At 42.0% G+C, this 18,275-nt stretch overlaps 1 protein-coding gene across 3 annotated transcripts in view; it reads right to left on the bottom strand.

The window, feature by feature from the left end:
• Nucleotides 1-4,258: 4,258 nt before the first annotated feature.
• LOC115159489 (leucine-rich repeat transmembrane neuronal protein 4-like) overlaps nucleotides 4,259-18,275 on the bottom strand; it is a 61,717-nt gene continuing 47,700 nt past the window's right edge. The window contains exons 3-4 of one of the 3 annotated variants that reach the window (XM_029709250.1): nucleotides 5,740-5,810; nucleotides 4,259-5,514 (exon numbers count right to left, since the gene is read on the bottom strand). In XM_029709250.1, coding sequence (XP_029565110.1) covers nucleotides 5,745-5,810 — 66 coding nt within the window. In that variant the 3' untranslated portion in view covers nucleotides 4,259-5,514; nucleotides 5,740-5,744. Of the gene's footprint in view, nucleotides 5,811-18,275 lie in introns of all 3 variants that reach the window. The other 2 variants (XM_029709249.1, XR_003868895.1) reach the window with 2 other exon arrangements.

Below are 18,275 nucleotides of genomic sequence, written 5' to 3'. Positions count from 1 at the left end.
GCACCGGTGTAAATGCCTGGGTATGGATGGGTGGGAGAGGAGTGGGGGATGGAGGCCATGCAGGTATCGACGCAAGCTTTCAATCTCGGTCCTCCCACTACCTTAAGAGAAGTCAGAGGCATAGCTAGCTAGCTAGCTAGCTAGCTTAAATCGGTTGATCTATACCCCTATGCCAGGCTAGCCAGGGAGATGCATTCGGCCATGAAGCACAACCTATGCTTTTAATGTCCAGGTAAACAGATGACACAGACCTGCACACTGCAGAATGAATAAGGAAGGGAGCGTCATTCATTTATTGTTGCGAGTCAATCCCCTTGGGACTGTTGTGACTGAAGACGGCTAATTTCACAATTCCCTCCATCACTCCTTTCTCTCTCCTCTCACTCTCTGTGGCGAGAGCAACAATCACAGCCTCAGCAGGTTGCTATGGGCATTGAGGTGGAAGACAGAGTGAACAGAGCAGACATGGCCGTGGCAGTGAGGAAAGGGAAGTGGGAACAGCAATTCCTCCATCACCAATTACAGACCTGTTATTTCAACATAACTTGAAGAGCATGAGAAGGAAGAGATATTTTTACCCAACCCGTTGTGCAAAATTGAGTCTTGTGTGTTATCTTAACCTTTGATGAAAGAATAATTGTATGTGAGAAATGTATGTGTGAGGAGAATCTGTAAATTGGAAAGTGTATTCATCTCGACTGCAACATTTTAAAAGACTGTATACAGAAAAAACACAGTGCTAGGTGTTTCATAAGTGCAGTACTCAAATTACGTCATACTTAAATGGGATTTTTTCACCATGGGAAAAATGGTCCATGCAAGTGGAGTCTAACTGGCGTAGACACATTGCATAAATAGATACACTTCCTGGGTCTATTTTCGGTTAATAGTGGCCCCTGCTTGTTTCTTTTTGTGTCTAAGGACTGAGGGGGATGGTCTTTGCCAGTGCAAAATTGGAGAAAAATCCAGACTGGGCTGAATTGCACTGTGTTGCTCTGCCTGTTTCGACTATTGTGTACGTAATCCAAATTGCATCCACATGGGAAAGAAATGTGACAGAGTAGTACCTTCACAGTGTCAAGCTGGATTGCATACAATGCAGTGGCGGTCGGTGCCATTTAAGATTAGGGATGATGATTATTAGAGCATGGCCTCATTTATATTACAGCATATTGGATGACTGTCATTCATATTCCATTCACCCAGCTCAATGTAACATCGACAGGTATAGGCTACTACATTATACTTGCATTTTCCCTGTACCCATCATGAGGTTGTTACAACCTAGCCTACGACAGAAAGTTTATAACGTAGGTGCACAGGTTGAGAGACACATTGGAGTAATCAAGGTGACAGACTCTTGCCTGCATCTAGCTGATCTGGGGTATAATCATTAGTCCAAACAAACATGGGTTTCTATTGACAAATTCAGGTTTATCCCTCATCCTTTCGTTTTCTTCCATTTAAGAAACATTTTGCAACAGAATCGGTGGAATGAATACACCCCTGATCAACCGGACACATAGTTCACGTTCATAGCAGCCACATACAGCATCATCACTCCTCTCACCTTTTAAATTAATAAAACAGAAAGCTTACTTTGACTTGGAAGAGTTGCCGTGTTGGATAGCCTTAGCCAGCTAGCTAAAATAGCATTCCTCTCTGTTTGACTCAGGTTGTTGAGTAGGCTAAATTAGCTGCATTATCTAAGTAAGTGAAACGTAAACTTAGAAGAAACAAATACAATGAAATATAGCTAGCCCTCTCGGCTGCTTCTCCTTCATTTTTAAAGAATGTATTTGTTCAAAACTGAGAACCATGAGCCTCCAAGGTTTTGTATTTGAAGTCAATGTACCCAGAAGAGGACGGAAAATAGCTGTCCTCCGGCTACATCATGGTGCTACCCTACAGAGTGCTGTTGAGGCTGCTGTAGACCTTCATTGCAAAACAGTGTGTTTTAATCAATTATTTGATGACCTGAATATATTTAGTTTTTATCTAAAAAGGATAAATCTTTCGTTTCACTATTTAGATTTTTCCTCTGACGAGCCTCCACTGGTACACACCAGTGTATTACCCTACAGTTGAACATCTTCACTCGGGGGCCTTCCGGAGGAGGAAACGTTATGGATGCCAACTGTCTGGTCTGGACCCTGGTCAACACTATACAGCATCATGCATTATTCAATTGGCGTGGTCTCTCCAACACAGCGCTCTGTCTGTGTCACTATCACCGCAGAGCAAGAGAGAGCGAGAGAGAGAGTGAGAGAGAGGAGGAAGAAATGCCACAGGGAACACCAGGCAGATTTGCCATCTGGACCTCTGAGTTGACAGCTTGACACACGTTTCAAGAGCAACTAAACGCGGGAGCAAATTCACAAACTTGGCCCCCTCTTGAGAAAAGCTATGCTATGGTACATGGAGCGTAAAGCGGTTGGTGCAGCGGAGCGGTGCCCATGGTGTGTCACAGTATACGGTCGAACAGAAGTCAATGCTCCAAAATTAATTAAGCTAATGGTGATGTGACAGGAGAGATGTGTGTGGAATAGAATGGACTCTATCAAGCATAAACACAGACCAAACTCACAAATAAGCATACTGTGTGGCAGTCAGTCATTTGTACTCTCTGTAACACTCATGTCTTGTGAAGAGTGCTGATATCTTGGTCTGCTGTTAGTTAGCAGGTGCATCGAGGTCATCGTACAACTTCATACAGCTTTAATAATTGCGTATGGACATACAGAGGCAGACCCACGCACGCGCACACACACACACACACACACACCATACAGACACACAGGGTACTAACAAGCTCATCCAAAGACTACTCACACTTTCTCTAGTTGGTGTGCTCATGCTCACGTTTCCTTCAGTTTTATTATTTAATGTACACCCTGAAAATCCATATGCTGGAGAACAGCTCCGTAACAAATGTATATGGTTTCCATTACAGTATGGTAGAAAAAAGGATCAATGACATTTCCATTTTATCAATTTATATTGCTCACCATTGACTCAGACATCATTTTCATTATAAAACAGAACAGTTTTCAGTGAACAAATAGTACAGTTAATTATAAAATGTTCGGGGGGAGAAAGCAGAAATATACAGTACAAAATAGTTATCTTTTCAGTGTAGAAATCCATTAATACTCTTTTGACGAGGAAAACACCTCCAAGCTTAACCCCATTTTGAACACATACGAAGAACAAAACAGGTGAAACTAATGACTCCCCCATCCCTCTCAATCCCTCTGTACACACAAGCACACACACACTGAAATGTAATACATCCTTTGAACACTAGAACTGCCAAAGGGCAACGCCCACTGCCGTTTCATTTTGTAATTAAAATAAAGCAACATCCTGCTTCATCGCTGACTTTCCCTTAATATTTGTATTTTACATTGCTCAGCTGTCAGAATGTTTAAATGTCCTTTGTAAAAAATAATCTGATAATGGATTCTATTACTCACTACTAATCTAATTGATAAAATGTATTTAAAATACATGTTGAAGTATGTTTTTATGTTGGTATTTACAGGTATTTAGGTTGATAACAACACAGTAGATGAATCTCAATGGGTCACAGTTCTCTAGCGGGTACACTTAAAAAAAAAGGTTCCAAAAGGCTTCTTCAGCTGTCCCCTTAGGAAAACCCTTTTTGTCCTGGTAGAACTCGTTTGAGTTCCATGTGGAAATGGTTTTACATGGAACCCAAAAGGGTTCTATCTGGAACCAAAAAGGGTTCTTCTAAGGGTTCTCCTATGGGGACAGCTGAACAACCGTTTTATTTTTTAAAGAGTGTACTTGTATGCTGAGAAGCCCAGCGGTTCTAGTGTTAAATGGGATTTGACATATCCTTTTAAGGAGATTTTGATGTTGTCACATGTATTCAGCGTTACTCATAAGTTGTTAGAAGTGGCATGAACTGTATTTGTGGGACACGTACATAATACTGTATCTTGCTCAAACACACTATGCAAACACACTCATGCATGAAGACACGCTACAGATACACACACACCCACCCACACAGACACGCACGTTGATTTGGCAGAAGAGCACTGTAGTACTATAAGAACAGGAGAGAGTTGAGGCTTCGTCCATCTTTAAAGATTACAGAGGAATCCGAGGAATCCTCTCTGGAACGTTCATCTTTCCACTGAACGAACGCACGCACGCACGCACGCACGCACGCACGCACACACGCACACACGCACACACGCACACACGCACACACGCACACACGCACACACACACACACACACACACACACACACACACACACACACACACACACAAACAAAAGAGCTGATTGGATAAAGAACATCCATCCCTCTAGTGCTCTGACCCTATGGCAATAGTCTCATATCAGTGAGTATTACCCCAGAGGGAACTCTTCTTTGAAATGGTTTCACTGTGAAATCCTCTGGTCCTCTCTTAATGTGACAGAACAACCACAGATAGAGTCCTCCCCAGTCCCCACGAGACAGAAGGCTGGATTCAATCTGTATTGCTGAAGCGTTACAGATTGCACAATGAAAATGGAAAGGTAATTTACGATTGAGCCGACATATGCAGCGTTTACCGTGAATGCAGTCTACACTAACGTGGGAACATTGCCTTTAAATTTCAATCACGCTGACTGAATAGAGCCCAGAGACACTCAAAACACCCACCCCTAAAGGCTTTTGTTGTCGGAGAGAGACGGTAGATTTTTTGTTCTTGAAATAGTCATATACTACAGTTGAGAAGTTTGAGACACAGTTTTACTTTTTATTTTATTTCCTGTCCTGATTATGGGCCAAGGTGTGTAATTACAGTTGTCTGTGTGTCTGGGGATAGATTGACTCCTCCACCAGGTGTGATTGGCAAGAGGATCAGTTGTTCTCCAGACTTGACTTTTTAGAAAACTACCTCCAGCTCCCCAGGGGACTAGATGAACAATGACAGCTTAACTCAAATATTACTCAACAGACAGGTGCACGCTGTAAACTTGTAAAGCAAACAAAATACACATAAATACTTCCGAGCCGCAAATCAGAGAATAGCTTATTTTGAAGCCATCTTGACGGAATAGAAATGATGAATATTTTTTGAAACCACAGCTGCAAATAACGGGGTGTTCAACAGCAAAGAAAAATCATAGAGATTGCTGGGTTGAAACTTCACTGTGAAATGTCTGGGCGGTCACAGCCCTGTCCACTTGTCACCTTCATTAGCTGTAATGTTCCGTAAGCTCCCAAGCCCATTTCCACGTCGCCAGCCTCCAGCAGAGTGACAGGGTTCCACTGCCCATTGTGTCACACGCCAAGTCAGAGTCCCAAGTTTCCATGGCAACGGTCAGAGAGGTGCTGCAGACGCGAAGTGTTTCAACCCCCCTCAATCTGGACTAGCACAATTGGCTAATCAAAGGGTTAAAGTGGCCGGTGCGTTAACAGCAACCTAGGTCATAGCTGGATGAACACTGTCCTATGGCAGCTGAGAACCAGTCAGAAAGAGTATAGAGACCTTGTAAAAGAAAAGAAAACATAAATATTCAGTGTGATAGAAATCATGAAAGTCATTCTTGCTCCTATATTAGATTGTCAATGGGCTCGTGGAGGTATACTTTGAAGTGTGTTTGTAGACGTTTAGAGAGTGCCACTGTAGGATCAGAACAGACAGTAATGGAGAAGCTGTAGTGTTGTAGGGCCTGATTCCTCTGCAAGTTAGCAATGGGCTGGTTAAACATACATCTTCTAGTGAATGGTGGGTACGTCTCCAAGCCAAGCTCCAGGTAATGGTCGGGGACACGTGTATTCATTCTGAGGGGAAAATAAAGACGACAAAGTTAAAACAAGCGGTGAGCGTGGTACATTGGTGGTGGTTACAACAAAGTAATTACAGTTCCTGATTAATCTGATCATGGCACAATGGAGCCATGACAATGCAAGCAAAGCAAATTAGGGTAAGCAATTAAGCAGACAATGAAATGCCACCGCTTTGACGGTTTAGAAGTTTGAAATGGAGTGGCTTCGCCTAATGATAGAGACAGAGCGAAGAGACTCCACAAAATTAAAATACTGACTCGTCATCCATGTTCATTTTCAAAAATGTTAATTAAAGTTTTGCCAATTAAATCAAATTGTTCCATTGTGTTCAATTGACCTTGCTTACATTAACACTTTATCTTAAACAAATTAAAACATCCTGTCTGAATACTAATGGTAATGTGTATTGTGTGCAACGATCGTTATCTCAATTACCCTCTAGTTGGACAAAGGCCTTAATCTAAAAAATCTCTGTGGTCCAGACCTATTAGGCTTCATTATGTTTCCCCCTTTGAAAGACCTCAGTAATTACATGACAAATCGGGGCTAGCAGTTTTCCTCTCTGCAGATATGGGAATGCATTAATCCATGTTGCTCCTCCTCAGCACTTGGGTTAAAAGTCCATTAACCTGGTAAAAAAAATAATAACGTTTTTGTTCTTGGAATGGTTTGAATGCCAATGAAAGTCCCCAAGCTCCACTCCAGCTTGTTAGAATCTTCACACTTTAACTCCAGAGTCACAAGCTGTGAATGAATCTTAAACCCGAATAACGACAGGAGGAGACTCAGTCTCTGCCTTACCAAGGTTGCCTCTTTGCATTAACCTTTTAAAAAGCCTATTTTGGGGCTTGGCTCTAGGTAAATCCAATCTTAATAACGTAGATGCTTTGGATTTTGCCATCCTAAGCTATTTCTGGAGTTCTCAGAATCCGCATGGAATTCTAAATGTGAGGCTTTCTGCTGCCACAGCTTAGATAACTATGTGTCAGTGACAGATGCCCTCTTCCTCTGACGTAGTGTAAAGCTACATATACAGTAGGATGCCCTGAGACTAATTTGGATTCAGCCTGCTATCAAACATGCAGACACAACTCGCTCATCTCTCTCTAAACATTATCCGATCTAAATTTGTTGCGTCTACACATGGAAATAAAATATGTCTCTTATCCGCTTACATTGTCCATATTGTGACCAGATTCCCTGTATGCAAATTAACCTAACATGCCTCATATGACACACCAACTGGGCACACGCTGGTTGAATCAACTTTGTTTCCACGACATTTCAATGAAATTACGTTGAACCAATGTGGAATAGACATTGAATTCATGTCTGTGCCAGTGGGAAGCTGTAAAAATCGAAAACATCACACTTTTATAGTCAATAGTTTTATACTCATCATTTCAACCTACTTTTGTTATCCAACATTTTAAGACTGGGCTTAATCGGCTACAGTCCCTATAGACGGGTGGGCTGATAATGTCAGGAAAATGATGTACGTGCATCAATGTTGCCCCAAGCCACACGGTTATGATTCTGAACAGTCAGATAGCTAGCAACAATGACAAGAATCTGCCATGTGGGGAATCGTAGGTGGCTCATTTCAGCTCATTGTATCTTGTTATTGATACCATGTCTTGTTTTGAGGTGTTTTGACTGATTTCATGTCAATGCTAATATGGCAAAAAAAAATGCTAGCTCACTAACCAACAAATATAACAATGTATTTTTTAAATAAACATTGGAGACTAAATATAGTTTACAGGTTGTCAACAATCAAAGCCAACCCTGTCTGTTTTGCCCCATAGTTGTGCACACATCGGTTTTGCTTCTTACCAACCAACCAACCAACCAACCAATCTATAACCTCGACCTGTCCACAGCAGTACAATTAAATGTTCAGTGAAACTCTCCAATCGCTAAAAAAGACACCAAACAAACGAGTATCTGGATGTGTGTCCAAAGTACAATTAATGCACAGTATAAATAAAGAGGACACTTAGGTCCTAAAACAGAAATGGGTTAAGTTACAAAGCAGGCTACAAAGGGCATCTCTGAATGGTGTGGCACATTTAACCAAAAAGGTCTGGACAGGGTTGATATTTACACATGGATGTTTACGTATACCTTGTCTTTATATTATTGTGATCTTGTGTTGTAAATAACTTTTAGTACAGGCCTAAACCTTACCAAAGGAAAAAATGTGGCATGCTGAGAGAACGACCCAGTTTTAGAATGCTCCAAATCATCGATGAGTGATTATTCACTAACAGAATCTCTAATATAATAACCCAGTTGTCACCAACCAGTTGATCTCCATCGGCTGGTCGATCTTCAAGGCATTCCTAGTTGTTTACCAAACATTTCTGTAGAAAAGCCTTTCTTTTTAAATTTGTGTTGGCGATTGGTGCACTTGATTCAGAAGAAAAGTGTTCCCATTTTGAACCAGTTCATTTGCCTGAAAAGACAAACTCTGCTTACCCGGTGGACTGGGAGATCTGTGGCTAAATCCCATGTAGTTCAGTTGGTCGAGCATGGCACTTGAAACACCAGGATTGTGGGTTCAATTCCCATGGGGGACCAGTATCAAAAAAAAGTCTGAAAATGCATGCACTTGCTACTGTAAGTCTCTCTGGATTAGAGTGTCTGCTTAACGACTTAATGTAAATCGACTGAGCCTACTGCGCTTGCCAATCCGACAGCTCAAATCACCGTGCCTACAGAGCTTCCATGACACCGGCCACAGTAAAGGTTGATACTAGCCCAAGTAAGATTGAATAACTTTTAAAACCATGACCACAGAGAGACTGTCAAAGAATACAGCAAAGAGCTGCTGTTTTCATAAGTGAGTTTATGTTTAAGTTTTTATTCAACACTATTACAAAATATAAAACCCTCCTGTCCTTAGTACCACTCACATTGCAGCTGCAATAAATGAGCACCCAAGTGTATTGATAGCCCTGCATTTTTATTATTATTAGTGTCTTGCCTATTTTAATATCAAGGAATATTTCACTTTCTCTGGTCATAGGGTTAACATGAATTTGTGCATGAGGCAGATGCAGTGCGACTCGAGTTTCTCCATCAGGTGGAAGACAGTGTCCCCTCTCTCTGGTCAGTGTCAGCGGAGGAAAGGAAGAAGAGACAAGGGACTGTGAGAGGCAGACCCTCTGCTGCTCTCTCCCTTTTCTGAGATGTGTGTTCAAAACAATTGGGAACTCGGAAATCTCCTACTTCCGACTTCAGTTGGTTCAAGACAACTGGGTACTCGTACAAAATTTTATCCGACTGGGATTTTTTTTTTACGGTCATCCAACTCAGAATTCTAAGTCGGACACTCGGGCATGCCGTGTTCAAAACAACTGGGAGCTCAGAACTCGGAAATCTCAGACTTCCAACCTCACTGCGTTCAAAACAACTGGTAACTCTGGAAAAAAAAAACAAGCTCCGACTGGGAAAATCTATTTGAACGGTCATCCAACTGGGGAATTCAGGCCTATTTCTAGAGCTCCGACTTACGTCATGATTTTACCAAGTTCCCAGATGTTATGAACGCGGCAAGAGCTATGACTTTCTGACCTGAAGATCACTTACGTCATGATTTGACCTAGTTCCCCCCCCCCCCCCCCGAGTTCCCAGTTGTCTTGAAAGCACCATGACCATCAGATTCAGTTACCATCAGTCCAGTAAAATAAAAAAGCATTTCGATTTATGCTCAGCTGTGCCTCGCAAGTGCTACAACAACTGATCTATTTTGTTATCAAAGCTCGAGTTTTGAAATGTAATATAGTCTGAGAAGAACAATGTTTGCAGGCCAGGCATAAATGCCATAAATGTATTAGGCCTACTGCATAAACCTCAATCCTACATAACTGTTTTTATTAGGTTCATGTAAAAATCAAACAAAAAAACAATATGTGAGCAGTAAATCTCGGCTTGCCTTTTGACTGGGAGAGTGATCTTGACAGTTTGGTGACCACTGCATTAACCTATAGCAAGACGCGTGGTCAAATTATTGAAATGCATGGATAAAAGAGATAATTGTTAAAAAGTGCAAAGGAGATCACATGTTTAGCAAATACTATGGCCTTAAGTAACCTTAAGAGTCCTTCATGTTGTAGCCTACATTATATTTGACAGTAGCCTCCGCTTATGCTTACAGAAAGCTATGCGCCTTTATGCATCAGTTTGGACATCTTCTGCACTGTATTAATAGTTGGAAGATGCAACAGAATATTAAAATGGAAAAGGATTGCTTTATAATAGCACTGTATTATTTTCATGTCTGATACAGTAACTGAATTATACTATTCACCTCCCACCCACTGTTAATTCTGGCTAGATCTAGAGGTGGAAAATTCGGCCTACATACTACACCTAGCCATACACTTGTCATGCATTGCACCCTTATGCTGTGACTCCATCATAGTCTGTCCCATGCATCCCCAATACATTTGTAGTTCAGTTGAAATTCTGATATTGCAGTCCTTGGTCTTGGTCTTTCTGTACAATGTTTTCAAATGTTTGATTTTGCGCTGGGATTGGATGTGGGAACAGGAGAACCAGTTCTCTCTCATCCAGAACAATATTTTTTCATAAATATCTTTAATTCTATCTGCCAATTTTAGCTGTACGCGGTATTGGACTGTGGCATCCGAACACAGTGCCAGTATAGACACTTGGTTTCTAATGAAGACAATGATCTTAATTTAACTGGCTGGTGTTATTCTTTTGTTGCCAAATGTATAAGCTTTCGTTGTCTGGACTTGATTACTTTTTATTTATATATTTTTTATTTCACCTTCGTTTAACCAGGTAGGCCAGTTGAGAACAAGTTCTCATTTACAGCTGCGACCTGGCCAACATAAAGCAAAGCAGTGCAACACAAACAACAACACAGAGTTACACATTGAATAAACAAACATACAGTCATTAACACAATAGAGAAAACGTATATATACAGTGTGTGCAAATGAGGTAAGATAGGGGAGGTAGGCAATAAATAGGCCATAGTGGCGAAATAATTACAATTTAGCAATTAAACACTGGAGTGATAGATGTGCAAGTAGAGATACAGGGGTGCAAAGGAGCAAAAAAATAAAATAAATAACAGTATGGGGATGAGGTAGTTGGATGGGCTATTTACAGATGGGCTATGTACAGGTGCAGTGATCTGTGAGCTGCTCTGACAGTTGGTGCTTAAAGTTAGTGGGGGAGATATGGGTCTCCAGCTTCAATGATTTTTGCAATTCTTTCCAGTCATTAGCAGCGTAGAACTGGAAGGAAAAGCAGCCAAATGAGGAATTGGCTTTGGGGGTGACCAGTGAAATATACCTGCTGGAGCACGTGCTACGGGTGGGTGCAGCTATGGTGACACGTGAGCTGAGATATGTCTTTGCTAGGTAAAGCCCCGCCTTAGAGATAACCTGGAGCCAGTGGGTTTGGCGACGAATGTGAAGCGAAGGCCAGCCAACGAGAGCATACAGGTCGCAGTGGTGGCTAGTATATGGGGCTTTGGTGACAAAACGGATGGCACTGTGATAGACTGCATCCAATTTGCTGAGTAGAGTGTTGGAGGCTATTTTGTAAATGACATCGCCGAAGTCAAGGATCGGCAGGATAGTCAGTTTTACGAGGGTATGTTTGGCAGCATGAGTGAAGGATGCTTTGTTGCGAAATAGGAAGCCGATTCTAGATTTATTTTTGGATTGGAGATGCTTAATGTGGGTCTGGAAGGAGAGTTTACAGTCTAACCAGACACCTAGGTATTTGTAGTTGTCCACATATTCTAAGTCAGAACCATCCAGAGTAGTGATGCTGGATGGGCGGGCAGGTGAAGAGCATGCATTTAGTTTTACTTGCATTTAAGAGCAGTTGGAGGCCACAGAAGGAGAGTTGTATGGCATTGAAGCTCGTCTGGAGGTTAGTTAACACAGTGTCCAAAGAAGGGCCAGAAGTATACAGAATGGTGTCCTCTGCGTAGAAGTGGATCAGAGAATCACCAGCAGCAAGAGCGACATCATTGATGTGTACAGAGAAAAGAGTCGGCCCGAGAATTGAACCCTGTGGCACCCTCATAGAGACTGCCAGGGGTCCAGACAACAGGCCCTCCGATTTGACACACTGAACTCTGTATGAGAAGTAGTTGGTGAACCAGGCGAGGCAGTCATTTGAGAAACCAAGGCTGTTGAGTCTGTCGATAAGAATGTGGTGTCGAAAGCCTTGGCCAGGTCGATGAATACAGCTGCACAGTATTGTCTCTTATCGATGGCGGTTATGATATTGTTTAGGACCTTGAGCGTGGCTGAGGTGCACCCATGACCAGCTCAGAAACCAGATTGCATAGCGGAGAAGGTACGGTGGGATTCTAAATGGTCGGTGATCTGTTTGTTCACTTGGCTTTCGAAGACCTTAGAAAGGCAGGGTATGATAGATATAGGTCTGTAGCAGTTTGTGTCTAGAGTGTCTCTCCCTTTGAAGAGGGGGATGACCGTGGCAGCTTTCCAATCTTTGGGGATCTCAGACGATACAAAAGAGAGATTGAACAGGCTAGTAATAGGGGTTGCAATAATTCCGGCTGATAATTTTAGAAATTACACTTCAAGGACATCTGTACAAAATGCGTCCTTGACTACCTCCGAAGGTGGTCAGAAAGATCTAATCACAATCAGATCACAATGCGTCTTTTGACTGTCTACACTTCGACAAATGTGGGCACAACCAGAATGTGGACAAGATCAGGACAACCGACGCATGTTAGAACCAGGTATAAACGGGGCTTCTGAGTCTCTCAGTTGGGGGAGCTAATTGGACACTGAGTTCATCTTAGAGCTTCATGCAGGTGCAACTTTAACACAGCTCATTCAGCCACACACACACACACACACACACACACACACACACACACACACACACACACACACACACACACACACACACACACACACACACACACACACACACACACACACACACACACACAGACCTTGACTACAGTTATTCACAGAGAAAACCTTTACCTCCGGACACTATAACAAACGAATATATTAAAGCAAAAGTGTTACATACATTTTACTTATGCAACAGAGACAGATGTAAAATACCCTTTCTACTAGTGAATGCACACAGGCTCCGGTAATGTAAGACCCCTGGATACTACCTACACTTGCTTAGCAGACAACAATTGAACACAGGCACTGTATTGAGTTGCACGTACATCTCTCTATTGTTTCACTCTATCCCTACTTTTCCAAAGAGTAAGTGACATTTTTTATTTTATGACTAACATCTAAAATCCTTTTGCTGACCCCTGGTCTAGAGACCTATACTGGCATCTCAAACAAAGTACTGTACAGATATTCTTCTCTCCTTTTCTGGAAAAAACGGAGAGAGGACGTCTGACCCCTCTTTCCTCATCTCCGTCAGTTTGCGATGTGCTTGTAATTAGCCTGTTATAGTGTGCACTAATTAGGATGATATAAACATGAGGTAATTAGTTTGCTCTTTGTCAGGGGAGCGGGAGCTAACACAGACATATGCCAGCCGCTCTCTCTGGGAGCACAGGCTCCTCTCTCCCGCTCTCTCCATCCACTCAGGGCTCCAATTAGCCCAAAAGTCTCCCCACCAATTTATTGTATTTCTTTTATAGAAGCTTTCACTCTCCTCCTATATGCCATTATGAGAAGAAACAGCAAGCAGACGCAATTAGAGATGCTCCGGTGTTGGGAAAAAAAGGGAAATCACTGGAATTCTTTTTCTTGAGCTAAATTATGCTTCAGTGACCTGTGCATGCACCGTGGAGCGGGTTAGTGTGGCTGTGGATGAACACGGCCCACGCTAGGTCTTTGTAGGGCATGTGATTAACAAGGTCGGCTAGGACTGGGGAGAAGGCGAAAGTGAGGAAGCACACTGGGGACTGTGTGATTCACACCCGCCAACAAATGAGATAATGATGGACGTGTAAGCAGCTCTAGTCTTCTCACCGGAAAAAGGACAAAAGAGAGAGGGATGAAATGAGAGCAAAGCTGAGGTTCTCTCTCAAATCAAATCCCTCTCCCTCCCCCTCTCCCTGTCTGTCTGTCTGTCTCTGTGTAGAGCGTAGGCACATTGTTAATGTTGCATCTTACTGGTGATATATTAATCTACAGTACAACTCTGACGTTGGAGCTATTACAAATCTCATGAAATAGATATTTTTTTAAACTCTCTCTCTCTCTGTGTGTTTACACCTTTCAAATTAGCTTTTTGGAAATATCAAATATATAAAGGATTTTTACACAATTATGTTGACTTTGTATGTCTTCACATGCCAATAGCTAGACAAGTTAGTTCCCAGCCACATAAACACAGTAAACATCCTGCTGTATCATCCTTAGTAAACATTTCACAGAATGTTTGTGACATTCATGAAGACGTGTTGTGTATGACGGGGAACATTGTTCTGGCTGCAATGTTTTATGTTAGCTGATTACTAACTTCCAAATAAACAGTGTGATCAACACAAGGCAAAAACAGAGGGGCTAAAACCAATGGCTCGTCATCTGTCATGAAGCCTGCAGGGAGACGTAGGCCTGCACACTCAGTAATTTGACTGTAATCTGCTTGCATTTTGGGGGAAAAATCTTAACAAAAATCTCAATCTACCAAAACATGTAGAGTAGAACTATCCATTTACATTTCAGTTATTGCTTTTCAAATTGTCATACATTGACTAATGTATTGTACAACACTACCAAAAATTAACGAATCTTGTCATGAAAGTGAGAGGGTAGATAGATCTAAAAACAAAGCTAGGTGGAGTAGCAATCATCTGGAACTATACTGTAGGCAAGTTTGATGTCTACTGGAACATTTGATGAGGGTCCTTCTCACAGAGGTCTCTACCTACCAAGATACTGTGCTATTACAGGACAATGCTATAACAGGAGAACAGTTTCTCTCTCTGAACATAGACTGTATACTTATTATCTTATTTTGAACGTATACAATTTTCCCCCCATCCTTTCCCCCCTTCCTTAAGAAGAAAATAATAACAGCACATATTAACGGTAGTGCTGAAAGCATGAATATATAAATCTTGACAGCAACAGTAATATTTTGCCCGGGGACACTTATCATGACTCAAACTGCAATGCAAACTTCAACGTGACAGGGTGCACAAATCTCCAGGAGCCTAACAAAAGGCAGGCAGGCAGGCAGCCAGCCAACACATCTGCCTGTATAGGAGGTAGCTATGGACTGCTGCAGTGACTAAGTATATTATAGAATAGTGATTAAGATTTGGGGGGGCTGGATAATGATTGTGTATGTACATGCAATGCAGAGCGGAGCAGAGAAAAGACACAAGCCATGCTTGAGGAATGGTGTTGGCTCAAGGATCTCTCAGAGGAAATGTGTCGCAATGACTTGTAGAGAGGATCCAACCAAGGATGTCCCGATGAAATTGTGTGTCTGTGTGTGTGTGAGGCGTGCATGCCTGCGTATGTGTTGTGATTTATGAATATGATTTATGCTAGTGATGGACGACCACATTAGGAGCGGCAGCTTCCTTCCAACACAATCTCACTCTATCCCTCTCTCTCAAACACAAACATCAACAACAATCCAACAAACTCTCGAATTCAACAAACCCAGGATATTAAAATAATATTACAATGATGTTAAAATGTTACTCATACGTATCTATTTATTCATGGTTTATAATACTCTCTAAACAGGGATAAGCTCTCCACCTCAAATATCTAACAAAGAAATGTGCCTTCTTTAGATTTAATTCAGTGGTTAAGTTAAGAGAAAGGCTATCTCCACTCACCATTATTCTATAAGAGGCATCATTAATATGTGCACAAAGAAGGGTCGTATTGTAATTACCGTATTCTAATACAAGTAGAAAAATGAGGAAAATAAGTAGACATTGTAGTTTTTCCTGTTTTTCTTTTCAACCGGGCAGAAGAAAACACAAGAATCGTGTGTTTAATTCTTACGGTCACGGTGACTGCAGTCTAACACTGGCACCGAGTGAACGCACATCACGACAAATGTCTCCGTTCCCCTCTGAAAACCACCCTTTAATAATTCAAACATTTGCTGAGAAAGAGAGCCAGAGTCTTTGTGAATTAAAATTAATGTGACAAGAGAAAAGGAGGCAAATATGTTCTCAAAAAACTTTACGGGCAAAAATATTGTCCCCGTTTTCTTTTCCAAGCAGAAGCTAATAGTATGGAAGCCTGCTGGTGCATTTGATCTTGTTCAGTTTGACAGTCTTTCATGATCTCTATTCAGGAGGAGGGGACACTAAGGTGACACAGGCATTGTTTATTCCATTGATCTAACTTCAGAATCCCTAGGAATGGTACAGTCAAAGCATGTGATGTAGAGTTTAGAGTGCAAGGTCTCAACAGTGCAGCCTTGGGACTTACAATTAAAGAACCAGACTAAGGAACACTCATGAGTCATGGAGTAGTTTGAATATGTCAAGAGGCCTAAATGTGACTACTCAGACAATAGTCTGAAAGGAAATTTGGTATGTGAATAGACCTTACTTCGACTGCAAAATCATGTTATAGAAACTGGCAAATGGTATGTAACATAACTCTATTTAGCAAGTAAAATGGAAACAGTTGTATGTGTTTGTCAGATGAAAGTCCACTGTGGTTCCCTGTGTTAACTGGTCAGGTTCACTGTCCTTTAGACTAGACGTGCCTAGATACAGATCCATATCTCCCTTTTGACCCTTCAGTAGAGGGTAGTGATGGGCATTCTGAGTACTTCGCGGTGAGAAGGATCTTCTGGCTCCAATCACCTACAGTACAAGAGCCATTCACTTTCAGTCGGCCACTCGGTAGAACGTACTATGGGGAGTCAACGACCAATCATATTCACCTGAAGAAAACTGAAATCATGCCCAACGGGCCAATGGATGCTAAGCCTGCCCTAGGAAGCCTCGCCTTCCTGGCTATAATACCGGGGCTCGCATTAATTTCCTAAATTCTTCGCTTTTCAGCTTGCCTGAAGGAAGAACTTGTCACGCAATTTACAAACTTTTCAAGCACATGAAGACAACGAGATTGGGCTCTGACTTAGGTGTCTGTTAGTGGGGAGAGATTACTTGTCCCCCTAGATGCTGCAAGTTTTGGGTCTTGGTATTGTTTTTGTGTTTGCTAAAAGCTAACTAATTTATGCTCTGGTTGTGTAGCTAATGCTTCCTTGCTTGAGTAAGATGGCCAGTGGTAAGAGTAAGTTTAAAATGTCTAACCAGCCGAATTTGAGCCTCCGACTGTGCCCTAGGGCATGTGGTTTCAAAATTAAACTTAAAGATACACGAGTGCTGTCCTGTTTGCCTGGGGTGGAATCACACTCAGAAAGGTTTTGCTCTGACCAGTTTGTGTGACAATTGTCTCTGGCTTGGCTCAACTTCAATTGGGCGTCAGGCGAAGGGTCTTCTGGTGAAGCGACCTCGGGAATGGTGTTGTCTGAGGCGAGATCAGCAGTGGTGGTCGGAGTTTATAGTGGTGTCATCCCAGTGAGACTCATTCCGGTTTCCTGGCAGTGTTCAGAGTACGGATTCTGGGGATGATATAGTATCCCTGGTTGGCTCTGGAGGGTTTTCAGAGTGTCAATCAGATGACATCGGTCCCGGGCAGCCTAAAGCCGATGCTTTGGATTCAGCGGGGGAGAGTGAACCATTGGTTGTTAATATGCCTTTGATGGATCCGTGTCCTTAGGAAACTACGCAGTAATTTTTTTTTTATGTATTATTTCTTACATTGTTAGCCCAGAAAATATTAAGTATTATTACATACAGCCGGGAAGAACTATTGGATATAAGAGCAACGTCAACTTACCAGCATTACAACCAGGAATACGTCTTTCCCGAAGCAGATCCTTTGTTCGTACCTCCACCCTGGACATTGGATCTAATCCCAGAGGCCGACCCAAAACAACGTCGTCGCTGCAGGAGAGGCAGACGGGGCGGCCTCCTGGTCAGACTTAAGAGGACGCTGCCCATTAAATCAGTACATGCCAAGCAAACCGTCTAAATATGGAATAAAGATATGGCAGCATGTGATGCCAGGACCAGTTATGCCTGGAACATGCAGGTTTACACCTGGAAACCTGCTGACGGTGTTCCCGAAAGGAACCAGGGGAAGCGGGTGTTCCTAGAAATGACTGCAGGTCTCCAGGGCCACAACATAACATGTGACAATTTCTTCACCTCATATGCTCTTAGTCAGGAGCTGCTCCCCAAAAAATGGAGTTGAGAACCTTGATAAGGTATGGTACTTTTTATCTTTCCAGTCTCATGTACTTTTTTTACTATTACCAAATTGTTTTATATGCACCATAAAAATGTTGTTGTTTAGTGAAATGCACATTGAATTTGTGAACAGTATGGAGTCATTTCTATTCATTTGAACATGTAAATATGTTTTAGATGTGATAAATTAAAACAACGCATTG

This window comes from Salmo trutta, chromosome 23, assembly GCF_901001165.1.
Source record: "Salmo trutta chromosome 23, fSalTru1.1, whole genome shotgun sequence".
NCBI lineage: Eukaryota > Metazoa > Chordata > Actinopteri > Salmoniformes > Salmonidae > Salmo > Salmo trutta.
Note: the sequence above shows the minus strand (reverse complement) of the source record. Positions and strands in the feature narration are given on the sequence as shown.